Below are 12,146 nucleotides of genomic sequence, written 5' to 3'. Positions count from 1 at the left end.
TCAAATGTCTTCAAATGTGTTGGTAAGGCTGTAGGATAGACTGGTTTGTAACCTGTAGCTGAGCCAGCAGATGATGATATTGCCAACAACAGCACTGTCGGGGAAGTCTTCTTATTGATTTATTGTTTGTTTGTTTTTTGTATTGCATGAGTTCATCTTTAACTGTTGTGAATTTTATTGCATGCTTTCATTGCAAATTTGTTGATTTTTTAGTGCTCACACCTGTGTGAGCTCATGGCCTTGAAGGACACTGGCATCAACCAATCAGGACAGACGTCTATCAGCCAGAGGACTAAAAAGGGTTTAGTGGGCGGGATGAGAGACACTGGGAGACACCGGAGAGTGAGTGGAGAGGCAGAGTAGGATTTGAATGTGTACCAGCCTTTGTAATGCTACAGACAGAAGTGTGAAACAACTGGTAGTTCCAGAAAATCAGCTGCAATCGGAGTATAGACCTCTGCTGGATGTCTGTGAGTACTCTCCACTAAAGAAATTAAATCAAGATTTGGTGCTTGACTGTCAGTCATTTTTCAAGGTCAGGGTGGAGCAGGGTGAAATATAAAGTGCACTGAAAAAGTGTCAGTGGGCATGTTTCATCCAAGCTGAATCAGGGCATGTTTCAACATTTCCAAGTTTCTAGTTTAGCTCTTCAGGTGGGCAAAACAGAAAAATGTAGAAGTGGACAGATATTTCAACATCAGAGTGTTTTCAGTTAAGTTAATTTGTTACTGCCCAGTGGGGTGAACAGTTCTGTGAGACCAGATTATTCACATTGTTTGGTGCATTTTCATTCCTTCAATTTCAAGATACCCAGATTTTCCAACTATGATTGCTGGTGCCTCCTGTTTACTTTAGGCAAAAACTGCACTGAAGAAGCACTGAGGTATTTAAAATCATGTTAGAACAGAGATACAAAGATATGCTATCACTGGGCTGGGCTTAAAGTGGCTAAATTATCTAAGTGTTACTCTGGTTATAAATCATTGTGCAACAAATCTGAACAAGCTTTTGGGAACTAGACTGAGACTAAGGAATTCATTGTAAAATAACATGTCTCACTTCCCAGGCTGTTGTTCTTATTGGTTCCCAGCAGTTGCTAATATGAGTTCAATCTCCTTGCTTCAAGTATGTACCCAGTCTTTTCAACATTTAAATTTTTTAACTTGCTGAATTCCAGGAGGTAGAAAAGAAATTGTTAATTTAAATCTTGCCAGATTCAAATTTACTGGACTGTGTCAATGTCAATTTTAATATTATTTGGATGGCACATTTCAATAGTAAAACCAATAAAATGAAGACAATGAATTAAAACTCAAAACAAAGTAAAACTAAGGCATCACAACATAAAATAACCCCCGATGGGACTCAAACTGAACTTAAAAGCCAAGGTAAAAAATTAAGCTATGTAATCAAGACTACGTACATGAGTGACGTAATCGTCCCTTTAATACCTGTTAAATGACTTGCAGCAACATTTTGAATTTTGAATGCAATGGAGAGATGAGTGTTCAAGACCCAAATACAGAGAACTGTAGTATCCAGTCCAGACTTGGTGTATGTCCTTCGTATGTAAAATGTCACAGAGCTGTTTTTTGACCACATTTGATCCTGCAGTGCTTTCTTTCAGTTGGTAGAAGAACAAGAAGACAAAAAATGGAGAACAGAAGAAAAGTGCTTGTTGTTGCAATAATTTTCACAGTTGCCTGCAACAAAGTAAGAATTAAGTTTTGTACAAACAAATATTAGAAGGTTAAAACATTCTTCACTTAAAAATGTGTTTTTAAATGTGATAAATCTCAATTAAAGGTGACCGCACAGGAAACAAGGCTACTGGATTTTCTAAATAGCACAGATGTTGTAGATGACCAGTACAAAGGATGTGGTGAAGAGGCCATGAAGAGGTTCATCGAGTCAGATGTGTTAAAACGAGAGCTAAATAACAGTGAAGGATTTCAGAAAGCGTGGAATAAAAGTATCGAGTGTTCAAAGAGGATTCCTGGAGGAAGAAAAGAGCATAGTGCTGCACTTTCACTCTATGTTAATGAGGATCACAATTTATTACAAAGACTGAACAAAGCAATAGAGACAATGGGTGGAAATGTTAGCATCTATGAAAACCACTTCCACTTCAAGTCTCTTCATTTCCTGCTGATGGACTCCATGAGGCTGCTGAAGCCAAAGGAGTGCAAGAACTTTTATGTTCTGCTAAGTGGTCAAAACCAACCACAGAAAGGCTCCACAGTGAGATTTCCAAGTTTCACCTCAGCTTATTCAGATTATGAAGAGCTAAAAAGTGAAACTGATCTGTATGAGGAGGTCGTTTTAAATCTCACTTCTTGCTTCTTTGTCAACCTGAAAGACTATGTGTGCGGTCTAGAACAGGATGAAATACTCTTATCTCCAGCAGAAGTTTTCACTGTGGAGGACATAAATAGCAAAGTTGTGGAGGCAGATGATGATTCTCAATATGTAGAAATTGTTTTGAAACATTCGGGGCTTAAAAGCTCTCACAACTGCTACATCTTTTCACGGTAAGAGTCAGTCTCTCAATTAAAGTGGAAAAAGTTTGACAATTTCCATGTTAGTTTTACAAATGTTTAGTATCGAAATGCAAAGTCAAACTCCAAAATATTTTTAAAGATATAAATATTTAAAAAAAATTTAATTTTAGATGTAAGTGCATATAATAAAATGTTTGTCGCATCTGTTATAACTTGTGCTTGTAATATTCATACGTACACACAGAAAATGTGTGCATGTATGAATATTACAATAATTCCCCTCTCTGCTTTGTTTCCATGTCCTTAGGTCTCCTCCGGCTGTTGTCTCCACCCTGTGGCTTGTATCAGTGCTTTTGGCCTTATCTTTGTTTTGTTTTTTAGCTGTTTAGCAAAAACAGTTATCATTCAGAGTTTTCTGGGTTTTATCATCTATAATATTGCTGCAATTATTCATACAATGTCAAAATGATTCACGTCATACTTATCTGAAAGATCTTTTACTGTTTGTATGAATCAAGTGATCCAAATCAACAGTTTTGTTTTGTGGGGTGCCTCAGGGATCTGTCCTGGGTCCAATTCTCTTTTTGCTTTATATCTATTCCACCTAGGCCAAATTAAATTGGAGCTGCAATAATATGTCCTATCATCTCTACGCAGATTACATTCAGTTATACTGTTCTTTTAAAGTCTCTGAGCTTTATAATTTGTCTAGTTTAAGTAATTGCCTGACAGAAATCAAGCAATGGTTAAACGACAACTTACTCCGGCTAAACTGTGATAAAACAAACTTTAATTATTGCTCCAAACAATATGATTTCAGAAATTAGGCAGCATATCAGCTTAGAGCCTTCTGCTAAATTGAGCCTTAGAAACCTTGGTGCCATATTTGACAGCTCCATTTCCCTTGAGCAACATTCCAAACAGCGGGTCCAGAACTGTTTTTATCATCCAAGGAATGTTTCAAAACTCAGACTAATGGTGTCAAAGGCTGAACTTGAGATGATTATTCATGCTTTTTTCCCCCTTCCCATTTGGATTATTGCAGTGGTCTTTTTACTTGTTTTAAGAAATCAGCTTTAAATAGTCTTCAGACTGTGAAGAATGCTGCAGGAAGACTCTTAACAGGCACCAACAAAAGATCTCATATTACTCCAGTTTTAGCCTCCCTTCACTGATTGCCTGTAAGGTTTACATTTCTTTTAAAAATTTTAGTTCTAACCTTTAGGGCCCTACATGTTCAAGAGCCCCAGTACATATTTGACCTGCTGAAACCACATTCCGGTTCCCGATCTCTAAGGTCATCAGGTCAGAGACTGGATGTGGAGGTCCTGGGCTGGTGTGGTTACACGAGGTCTGCGGTTGTGAGGCCGGTTGGATGTGCTGCCATATTCTCTGAAACGCCTGTGGAGACGGCTTATGGTTGAGAAATGAACATTCAATGCACGGGCGACAGATCTGGTTGACATTCCTGCTGTCAGCATGCCAATTGCACGCTCCCTCATTGCTTGTGGCATTTTGCTGTGAGACAAAACTGCACATTCCAGGGTGGCCTTTTGTTGTGGGCAGTCTGAGGTACACCTGTGCACTACTCATGATGTCAGATCAGCATCCTGATGTGGCACACCTGTGAGGTGGGATGGATTATCTCAATATAGCAGATGTGCCCACTACCACACATTTGGACTGATTTGTGACCACTGTTTGGGAGGGATGGTTATATTGTGTATCTGGAATGAATTTTAGGTCTCTACGTCCATCCCATGGGGAATGGGAGCAGTAACAAAGGTGTTGCGTTTATATTTTTGTTGAGTGTATTTACAATTCTACTTTGATTATTCATATAATTGTTTGGCACTTTATTTGCCAAATTGTGGTATGTGCCAAATATGGTGTTACAACAGGCTGCCAAAGTATTGTGCAATTTTGTTTTTTGCTTCTATCATATGTTATGAATTATAGACTCAATTTACATCTTGTTTTTATGCATGTTAGAAAAATATATTGCAAACTTTATTTCTTGTCAAGTATTGTGCGCCTTTAAAAGGATGATAAGAAATGAGAGATGGGAATAACTTGCAGCAAATGTTCCTGCTTCTAAAGACACCAGGAATTTCTGTTTCCCGGTCAAATAAACAACATGGAAAATTGAAATAGCTTTGCAATTAATATAATCTGATCACACAAATAGACAAATACATTTGTTTTTCCTTGTGTTACATTTACAAAGTCCAACAGGTTTGTAGCAGGGCAGTAATGACTGCCTAAATGTAACACTTATAATTAAGTGATACAAAAGCCTCTCTCTCACAGACACACAACACACAGAGACAGACACAGGTTTCCACCTCATGCGGGGAGCAACTGTTTGATTATCACTTGTTGGGACCTTTTTAAAAGCTCTGGAGGCATGTTAAATCGAGTACACCAAACATGTCTTTGTTTGCTTATTCACAACTTTAAACATCTGAATTGAAGTCCTGTCTGGACCACCAATCCTGAAATCACTTTACTTTGTTTTATTATAGCTATAGAAACAGCTTTTTTTTTTTTTTTTTTTTTTAGCTTTAGTCTAATTTTAGTTTACTAAGATTACAGTAGGTTTAGTCAGCTGAACCTCCCTCCCCACCCTGGGTGGATCAAAATGTTTTTGTCTAAATTTACTACACAAGGACTTCCAAACTCATCCTGCCTTTCTACACAACTTCATTAGTTATAATAGGATCTTATCTCTCCAGAACAATTTTATTTAATTTTTAAGTGTCATTACATTTCATCATAGTTTTTGTCCTCGTGAATTAGTTTTAATTTAGTTATCATCTTTTCATCATTACTAATACTATTATTCAACAAAATTACCATTCACTGACTGTCTTCTAAACCTGACATTGCGTGAATCTACCTAATAGTAGCCCAAATTGTAGAGTTTAGTAATAAAAAGTGCTGTCAAAGTGCTCTGCCGACCTGAGCTTTAGCTTTAGCAAACAGTAACAAATGCAATTTTGTAGTTAACCCCTTTCTTTGGGAAAAAGTACAAAATTTAAAAGTGGGCATGGAACTGCTTGAGTTTTTTTTTTTCAATTTTAGAAAAAGTCTACATTGAAGAAGTACTGTGGGACTTGGCCTCACCAGTTACGCCAAAAAAAAAAAAAAAAAGGAGCTTACAGGAACTCAGTATCTGAGGCAGAGCCAATAAGGGGACACCATTTCCCACAGTGACAAGTTACAATCTTCTACAGGAAAAACTGTAGAGCTGCATTGTAGGATAACTTATTTTACTCCCCAGAGTGTGTTGTGCTCATCGCTGCTCAGAAATTGGATAGACTCTTTTCTGTGAGTTGCTAAGACAAGTTTTTTTTTTTTTGGTTCTTGCTCCAGGTATGTGATTTTCTGTCTTTTCAACATTTACATTTTTAAGTTGACATATTCCAAGAAAACCAAACAAATATTAGATTATTTACATCTTTCCAAATCCAAGTTGACTGTGAAAAGTGTTGAACTCTTTTCTACCCACATTTGATCCTGCAATGCTTTCTTTTAGTCTCTAGAAAAAGAAGTGGATAAAAAATGGAGTACAGAAGAAAAGTGCTTCTTGCTACAATAATTTTCAGAGCTGTCTGCTACAAAGTAAGAAATGTGTTTCATACAAATTTTTTTTTAGAAGGTTAGAAAAATTATTCACTAAATAATGAGTTTTTAATGTGATACACCTCAATTAAAGGTGACCGCACAGGATACAAGAGTACTGGATGTCCAAAAGACCATAGATGTTGTGGATGACCAGTACAAAGGATGCCGTGATGAGGCCATGAAGAAGTTCATTGAGTCAGACGTGTTAAAACAAGAACTAAACAACAGTGAAGGATTTCAGAAAGCGTGGAATAAAAGTATTGAGTGTTCAAAACCGATTCCAGGAGGAAGAAAAGAGCATAGTGCTGCACTTTCAGTCTATCTTAAAGGAGATCGGCCTTTCATAAACACACTGAACAAAGCAATAGAGACAATGGGTGGAAATGTTAGCATCTATGAAAACCACTTCCACTTCAAGTCTCTTCATTTCCTGCTGATGGACTCCATGAGGCTGCTGAAGCCAAAGGAGTGCAAGAACTTTTATGTTCTGCTAAGTGGTCAAAACCAACCACAGAAAGGCTCCACAGTGAGATTTCCAAGTTTCACCTTAGCTCATTCAAACTATGAAGAGCCAAACAATTATTATGATCTGTTTGAGGACATCATTTTAAATATCAAATCTTGTTTCTTTGTCAGTCTGGAAGAACACACTTGCACTAAAGCAGGGGATACATTTCTCTTATCTCCAGCAGAGGTTTTCACTGTGGATGGTGTAAATAGCAAAACTGTGGAGGATGGTGAAGAATATGTTGAGATTGTTTTGAAACATTCAGGACTGAAAAGCTCACACAACTGTTTTATCTTTCCGAGGTAAGACACATATTATCTCAATTAAAGTGAAATATTTTGTAGGTTCATTTCCCAAACATTAAACTTTGAAGCGCTTAAATAATTTTCATTGTGGTGTTAAACACACAAAGGAGATACAAACATTTAACTTGTCCAAAGTACATATAAGAAAAATACTTCACAAGACACACAAGAAAATTGTAAAATATACCTATTTGTCTCAATAGGTATTTAATTTTTTTTTTTTTTAAATGTAGCTGAACACTTCTAACAAGCGGGGAAAATAATTGGTGTTGTATAAAACAGCCTGTTGCTCCGTTACAGGATGTAACAAATGCTGGAAATACAAAGAAATGACTGGATTATACTCGAGGTTTTGATAAACTTAAAGATTTCCCAGCTGGAAAGCATGAGGTGACATAAAAAGTGAAAAAACCCAAACAGGATTATGAAACCCTGGTAGGGTTTTGGATGTGGTTTGAATAGTTTGGCCTGATAATGCTGACAGCATTAGTAAACGAACGCACACATCAGCACATCGCTTAAAGTATTATATTCTGCTTATAATTCAGGGTCTCAGGAGAACTGGAACCTTTCATAACTGTCACAGAGAGAGATAGGTAAATTATTATTATTACAGTTTTATTTCCATATCTACAGGCCGGACAAGTGGCAGAAAATGGATGGATGGCTGTTACAATAATCTCTTTCTCTACTTTGTTTCCATGTCTTCAGGTCTCCTCCAGCTGTTGTCTCCACCCTGTGGCTTGCGTCAGTGCTTGCGGCCTTATCTTTGTTTTCTTTAACTGTTTAGCAAAAACAGTTATCATTCAGAATTTTATCATCTACAATGCTGCTTGGTTTATTCTTCCAGTTTGTTGGTACTTTGTCTGGCAGATTGTGCTATCTGCCAAATAAGGTGTTGCATTAGGCTACCAAAATATAATCAAATATTGTTTTCTTTTTCTGTCATATGTTAAAATTATAGGCTGAATTCATGGATAATATGCGTTATAATTTCAATGATTCTTGTTAAGCATTGTGTGCCTTTAAAAGGATGATAAGAAACGAGAGATGGGAATAACTTGCAGCTTTTCCCAGCTGGATTCAGACTGGGTATTCTGGAGTTTATGGTGGCACCTTTAACTCCCACAGCCGGAGTGTTTCCAGGATTTTGTCAATGGGCTGGCACTAGAAGACCAAGAACAAGGCAGAGTGGCACATAGAAAATCAGAACGTTTATTAAAAATTTATAAAGGGGTGCAGAAAATTGGCATAAAATACACTGGGTTCAATTTTCAGGCTCCTGAGCATAGCCAATGCCGCCTATCAATGAACTGTGACTGTGATAGAAAAACTGAAATTTTCTATCCATAAAACTAAATTCAACATCAATTTCTTTATTGAACTTTCTCTCAACATTAGTGAACTTCTTCACTTTTTACATTTTCCTCAGTGACGATTTTTCAGGGAGCGGATTTTTACGATAAACATGCCGTCAGTGTGTTTCCTGAGTTAGTGATTATCTTCCTGCTTCTAAAGAAACCACACCTTGATGTATCTTTCCATTTCTCTGACAAATAAAGAGCATATAAAATGTAAAATGCTTTGCAATGAATTTAATCTTATCACACAGACATTTCAGACATCAGTAAGTTTTTTTTCTTATGTTACATTTGAAAACATATTACATCGTTGGTCCAGCAGCAGGGCGATAACTACTGTCTAAATGTAAGACTCATCATTAAGCTACACATCAATGAAATAAAAGCTGATTGCGTACACACACACATTCGCTGTAAAGGCTAAATGTTATTTATATTCATCTGTGAGGCTCCAGTTCATTTTTTATAAAGTCTGCATTGAAGAGGTACTGAGGTATTTGCCCCCATGAGCTATACTGAAGCCATGCTAGATCAGAGCTATAAAGGTAATTTATGGTCGAGCTTAAAGGGGCTAAACCTGAACCAGCTTACAGGAACACAGTAATGTTCCTCACTAAAGCAGAAAGCAGAAAAAGTTACTTTCTTACACAGGAAAGACTAAAGGGCTGCGCTGTATGATAACTTGTTCCAGTTCCTCAAACCCTCGCTTTCGCTTTCCTGCAGTTTGATGGGCCCCTTGCTGTTCTCCCTGCTTCAGGTAAGTTTTTAGTCTTTTCAGTCTTTTAGATTTTGTCACTTCCAAGTTTCTGGACCATGTAAAGTGTTACCGAACTTTCTCTATCCATATTTGATGTTTCAGGGCTTTCTTGCACTCTGTAGAAGACAAAGAGGCCAAAAAATGGAGAACAGAAGAAAAGTGCTTGCTGCAATAATTTTCACAGCTGCCTGCAGCAAAGTAAGAATCATGATTCAAACAAATATTAGAAAGTAAGAAAAATTATAAATTTAAAAATGGGTTTTTAAATGTGATATATCAATTAAAGGTGGCCGCAAAGGATACAAGATTACTGGATGTCCAAGAGACCACAGATGTTGTAGATGATCAGTACAAAGGATGTCGTGAAGAGGCCATGAAGAAGTTCATCGAGTCAGACGTGTTAAAACAAGAACTAAGCAACAGTGAAGGATTTCAGAAAGCGTGGAATAAAAGTAACGAGTGTTCAAAGCAGATCCCTGGAGGAAGAAAAGAGCATACTGCTGCACTTTCAGTCTATCTTAAAGGAGACCGGCCTTTCATACTAACACTGAACAAAGCAATAGAGACAATGGGTGGAAATGTTAGCATCTATGAAAACCGCTTCCACTTCAAGTCTCTTCATTTCCTGCTGATGGACTCCATGAGGCTGCTGAAGCCAAAGGAGTGCAAGAACTTTTATGTTTTTCAAGATGGTAAAAACAAACCACAGAAAGGCTCCACAGTGAGATTTCCAAGTTTCACTTTAGCTTATTCAAACTATGAAGAGCTAAAGAGACTTGAAGATGTCAATGAGAATACTATTTTACATCTCACTTCTTGTTTCTTTGTCAACCTGAAAGACTATGTGTGCGGTCAAGAACAGGATGAAATACTCTTATCTCCAGCAGAAGTTTTCACTGTGCAACGAGTAGAGACAAAAACTACATGGGATGATGACGAATACCTTGAGATTGTTTTAAACCACTCAGGACTGAACAGCTCACACAACTGTTACATGTTTTCACGGTAAGATTCATATTCTCTCAATTAAAGTGAGTTTTTTTGTATATTCATTCTTCAAATATTAAGCTTAGAACTGTTAGTTCAACTAGTATTTAAATATTTAAAGGAGATACAAACATGTCACATGTGCCAATTCGATATAATAAAAATATAATAAAAATACTTCACACACAAAAAAGTAAATTATTATTATTAGTAGTAGTAGTAATCTGTCTCTCTGCTTTGCTTCCATGTCTTCAGGTCTCCTCAAGCTGTTGTCTCCACCTTGTGGCTTGTATTAGTGTTTGCAGCCTTATCCTTATCTGTTTAGTAAAAACAGTTATTGTTTTCTACAATACTGCTTTGCTTATTTGTGTAATTGTTTTGCATAGTTTATATGGCAGAATGTGGTATCTGTGAAATATAATCAAATATTGTTTCCTGGTTCTGTTGTATTATGAAGTCATGTGATTGTATGTCAACAATGGTGATTGGATGTCTAAAGATAAAAGTGAAAGAGGGGAGATGCAAATGGGTAAATGAGTATGAAAAGCGAGCTTTTCTCCTGTTAAATTGCTCTAATAAAATATCCAGCATTCAAAAAGTCTAAATTGTGGACATTCTTTTTTTTTTTTTTTTAAAGTAAAGATAAGTAAAGTAGGATACCAGACCTGCAAGGCTACCTAGCGCCAGATACTTTATCAGAGTAGGCAGGATAGATAGGCAGAACTGGGTGAATACTTTCACCCTTTGGCTCCATCCTAGCTCTGCACTGCCTTCTGGGTAGTATCGATGGGATCAGAGACTAGACTTTTTAAACAGAGAGCCAGTCCAGATTTTAAGTACTGGGTTCCACAGATCAACACAATGATGTGACAGACAGATAACATCATACAGAAAATAATTACTTCAAGTTATTACTGCTAAAGGTGGCTTATTTGTTTTTGCATGTAATTGTGCCCAAATATCAGTAAAATAAATACCATTGGTAAAGTTCCACATATACTGAGTATTAAAGAATCTGCTCTCACTGGTTAGTTGAAATAATTTTTAGTTCAAACCTCTCACAGGATCACATCGTTTTTTTGTTTACACAAATAAGCTCACTAGTTTCAAGTTACTAAACAAAACAACTAGGATATAAACTTTGTACAATTTGTTGCAAATATTCAGACTTTTGGTGTTTTAAGAAAACATTTAAAACTCTCAGAAAGCATTAATGTAAAAATATAATGTGTTAGATATAACCCGATAAAAAATGATGCCTTTTATTGGGTCTCTGTGCAGCTTGATGTGAAGGGTCACGTTTAATCTTTAGGAGAAGGCATTATGCGTCATTCCTGTTAGAAGTTCATAAAGACACCACCACTACATGTTAGAGTGCAAACTTAATCTTCAACCAGGTAACTTAAAGCAGTTTGGTAAAGCAGGAAAAATATCTCCCATGAGGCTCCTTGCTTGTTATCAGGCCGCTTGTCCCAGGCTGCACGCATGTGTTTTGATGTAGCCTGTTTTAAATGATAGCCCTCCTTGAGACAAGCACCTTGGACTTTTCGACTGATTTTACCTCTTTTGCCACCAGGGATCTGGAGTCCCATGAAAAATATATCACTTTCGACCCCGCCACTTTAATACTGCAAACATGGATCAATTTTCTGTTTAGAAAGAAGATGAGAAGATGTTTAGAAGATTGATGAGATATGTGTTATCCATTTATAGTGTTATTAGATTTTCTTTTTACATTGACTGGTACATATGTGTATACTTTTTGGTAAGTAAATTTAAATTCTCATCTATTAAATGGTGTAAAAGAAAAGAAAAACTTGTATTTTTATATAAAGTATTGGCAAATATAACTTAAATAATCATTTGGATATTAATTTTCTAACAAAGTCTAGCAAAATAAAATATGTTTCTGATTTGAGACCTAGTGAAGCTCAAATAGCTTTTAAACTGATTTAGCTTACTGAAAGATCTCACCACCTGCAACAGTCACAGTGTGCAAAATATATGCAGTTGCACTTACACTGCTCTTTTTATGTGGCTTATAATGACAATGTATTATTATTACAAAAGACAACTCCCCTACTTTAGGTATCAGTGGGG

General features: G+C 36.6%; 3 protein-coding genes across 3 annotated transcripts; all 3 read left to right on the top strand.

The window, feature by feature from the left end:
- Positions 1 to 376: 376 nt before the first annotated feature.
- On the top strand, positions 377 to 4,602 carry LOC308395817 (ecto-ADP-ribosyltransferase 5-like). Its single transcript, XM_080880809.1, has 4 exons — positions 377 to 470; positions 1,628 to 1,713; positions 1,807 to 2,531; positions 2,809 to 4,602. Exons 2-4 carry the CDS (start codon positions 1,654 to 1,656, stop codon positions 2,888 to 2,890), a joined length of 867 nt encoding a protein of 288 aa, XP_080736935.1. The 5' UTR covers positions 377 to 470; positions 1,628 to 1,653; the 3' UTR covers positions 2,891 to 4,602.
- A 1,122-nt stretch (positions 4,603 to 5,724) lies between these two features.
- LOC308395269 (ecto-ADP-ribosyltransferase 4-like) lies at positions 5,725 to 8,497 on the top strand. Its single transcript, XM_080880059.1, has 5 exons — positions 5,725 to 5,876; positions 6,040 to 6,125; positions 6,220 to 6,938; positions 7,490 to 7,537; positions 7,653 to 8,497. Exons 2-5 carry the CDS (start codon positions 6,066 to 6,068, stop codon positions 7,729 to 7,731), a joined length of 906 nt encoding a protein of 301 aa, XP_080736185.1. The 5' UTR covers positions 5,725 to 5,876; positions 6,040 to 6,065; the 3' UTR covers positions 7,732 to 8,497.
- A 532-nt stretch (positions 8,498 to 9,029) lies between these two features.
- Positions 9,030 to 10,559, top strand: LOC308395268 (ecto-ADP-ribosyltransferase 5-like; the record flags this gene model as incomplete). Its single annotated transcript, XM_080880058.1, has 4 exons — positions 9,030 to 9,059; positions 9,162 to 9,257; positions 9,346 to 10,064; positions 10,302 to 10,559. The coding sequence occupies 4 exons, from the start codon at positions 9,030 to 9,032 to the stop codon at positions 10,369 to 10,371; spliced, it is 915 nt and encodes a 304-aa protein (XP_080736184.1). The 3' UTR covers positions 10,372 to 10,559.
- Between the last annotated feature and the right edge of the window lie 1,587 nt (positions 10,560 to 12,146).

The sequence above is a fragment of the Rhamphochromis sp. 'chilingali' genome (assembly GCF_963969265.1).
Source record: "Rhamphochromis sp. 'chilingali' genome assembly, chromosome: 4".
Classification (NCBI taxonomy): domain Eukaryota; kingdom Metazoa; phylum Chordata; class Actinopteri; order Cichliformes; family Cichlidae; genus Rhamphochromis; species Rhamphochromis sp. 'chilingali'.
This window is presented reverse-complemented; position numbering and strand designations above follow the sequence as displayed.

What these genes read in the sequence shown, in the direction of transcription:
- LOC308395269 (XM_080880059.1), top strand. Translation starts at nt 6,066, where the DNA reads ATGGAGTACAGAAGAAAAGTGCTTCTTGCTACAATAATTTTCAGAGCT. An exon ending in TCAGAGCTGTCTGCTACAAA is followed by an intron (nt 6,126 to 6,219) that starts GTAAGAAATGTG and finishes CCTCAATTAAAG; the next exon opens with GTGACCGCACAGGATACAAG. An exon ending in ACTGTCACAGAGAGAGATAG is followed by an intron (nt 7,538 to 7,652) that starts GTAAATTATTAT and finishes CCATGTCTTCAG; the next exon opens with GTCTCCTCCAGCTGTTGTCT.
- LOC308395817 (XM_080880809.1), top strand. Translation starts at nt 1,654, where the DNA reads ATGGAGAACAGAAGAAAAGTGCTTGTTGTTGCAATAATTTTCACAGTT. An exon ending in TCACAGTTGCCTGCAACAAA is followed by an intron (nt 1,714 to 1,806) that starts GTAAGAATTAAG and finishes TCTCAATTAAAG; the next exon opens with GTGACCGCACAGGAAACAAG. An exon ending in AACTGCTACATCTTTTCACG is followed by an intron (nt 2,532 to 2,808) that starts GTAAGAGTCAGT and finishes CCATGTCCTTAG; the next exon opens with GTCTCCTCCGGCTGTTGTCT.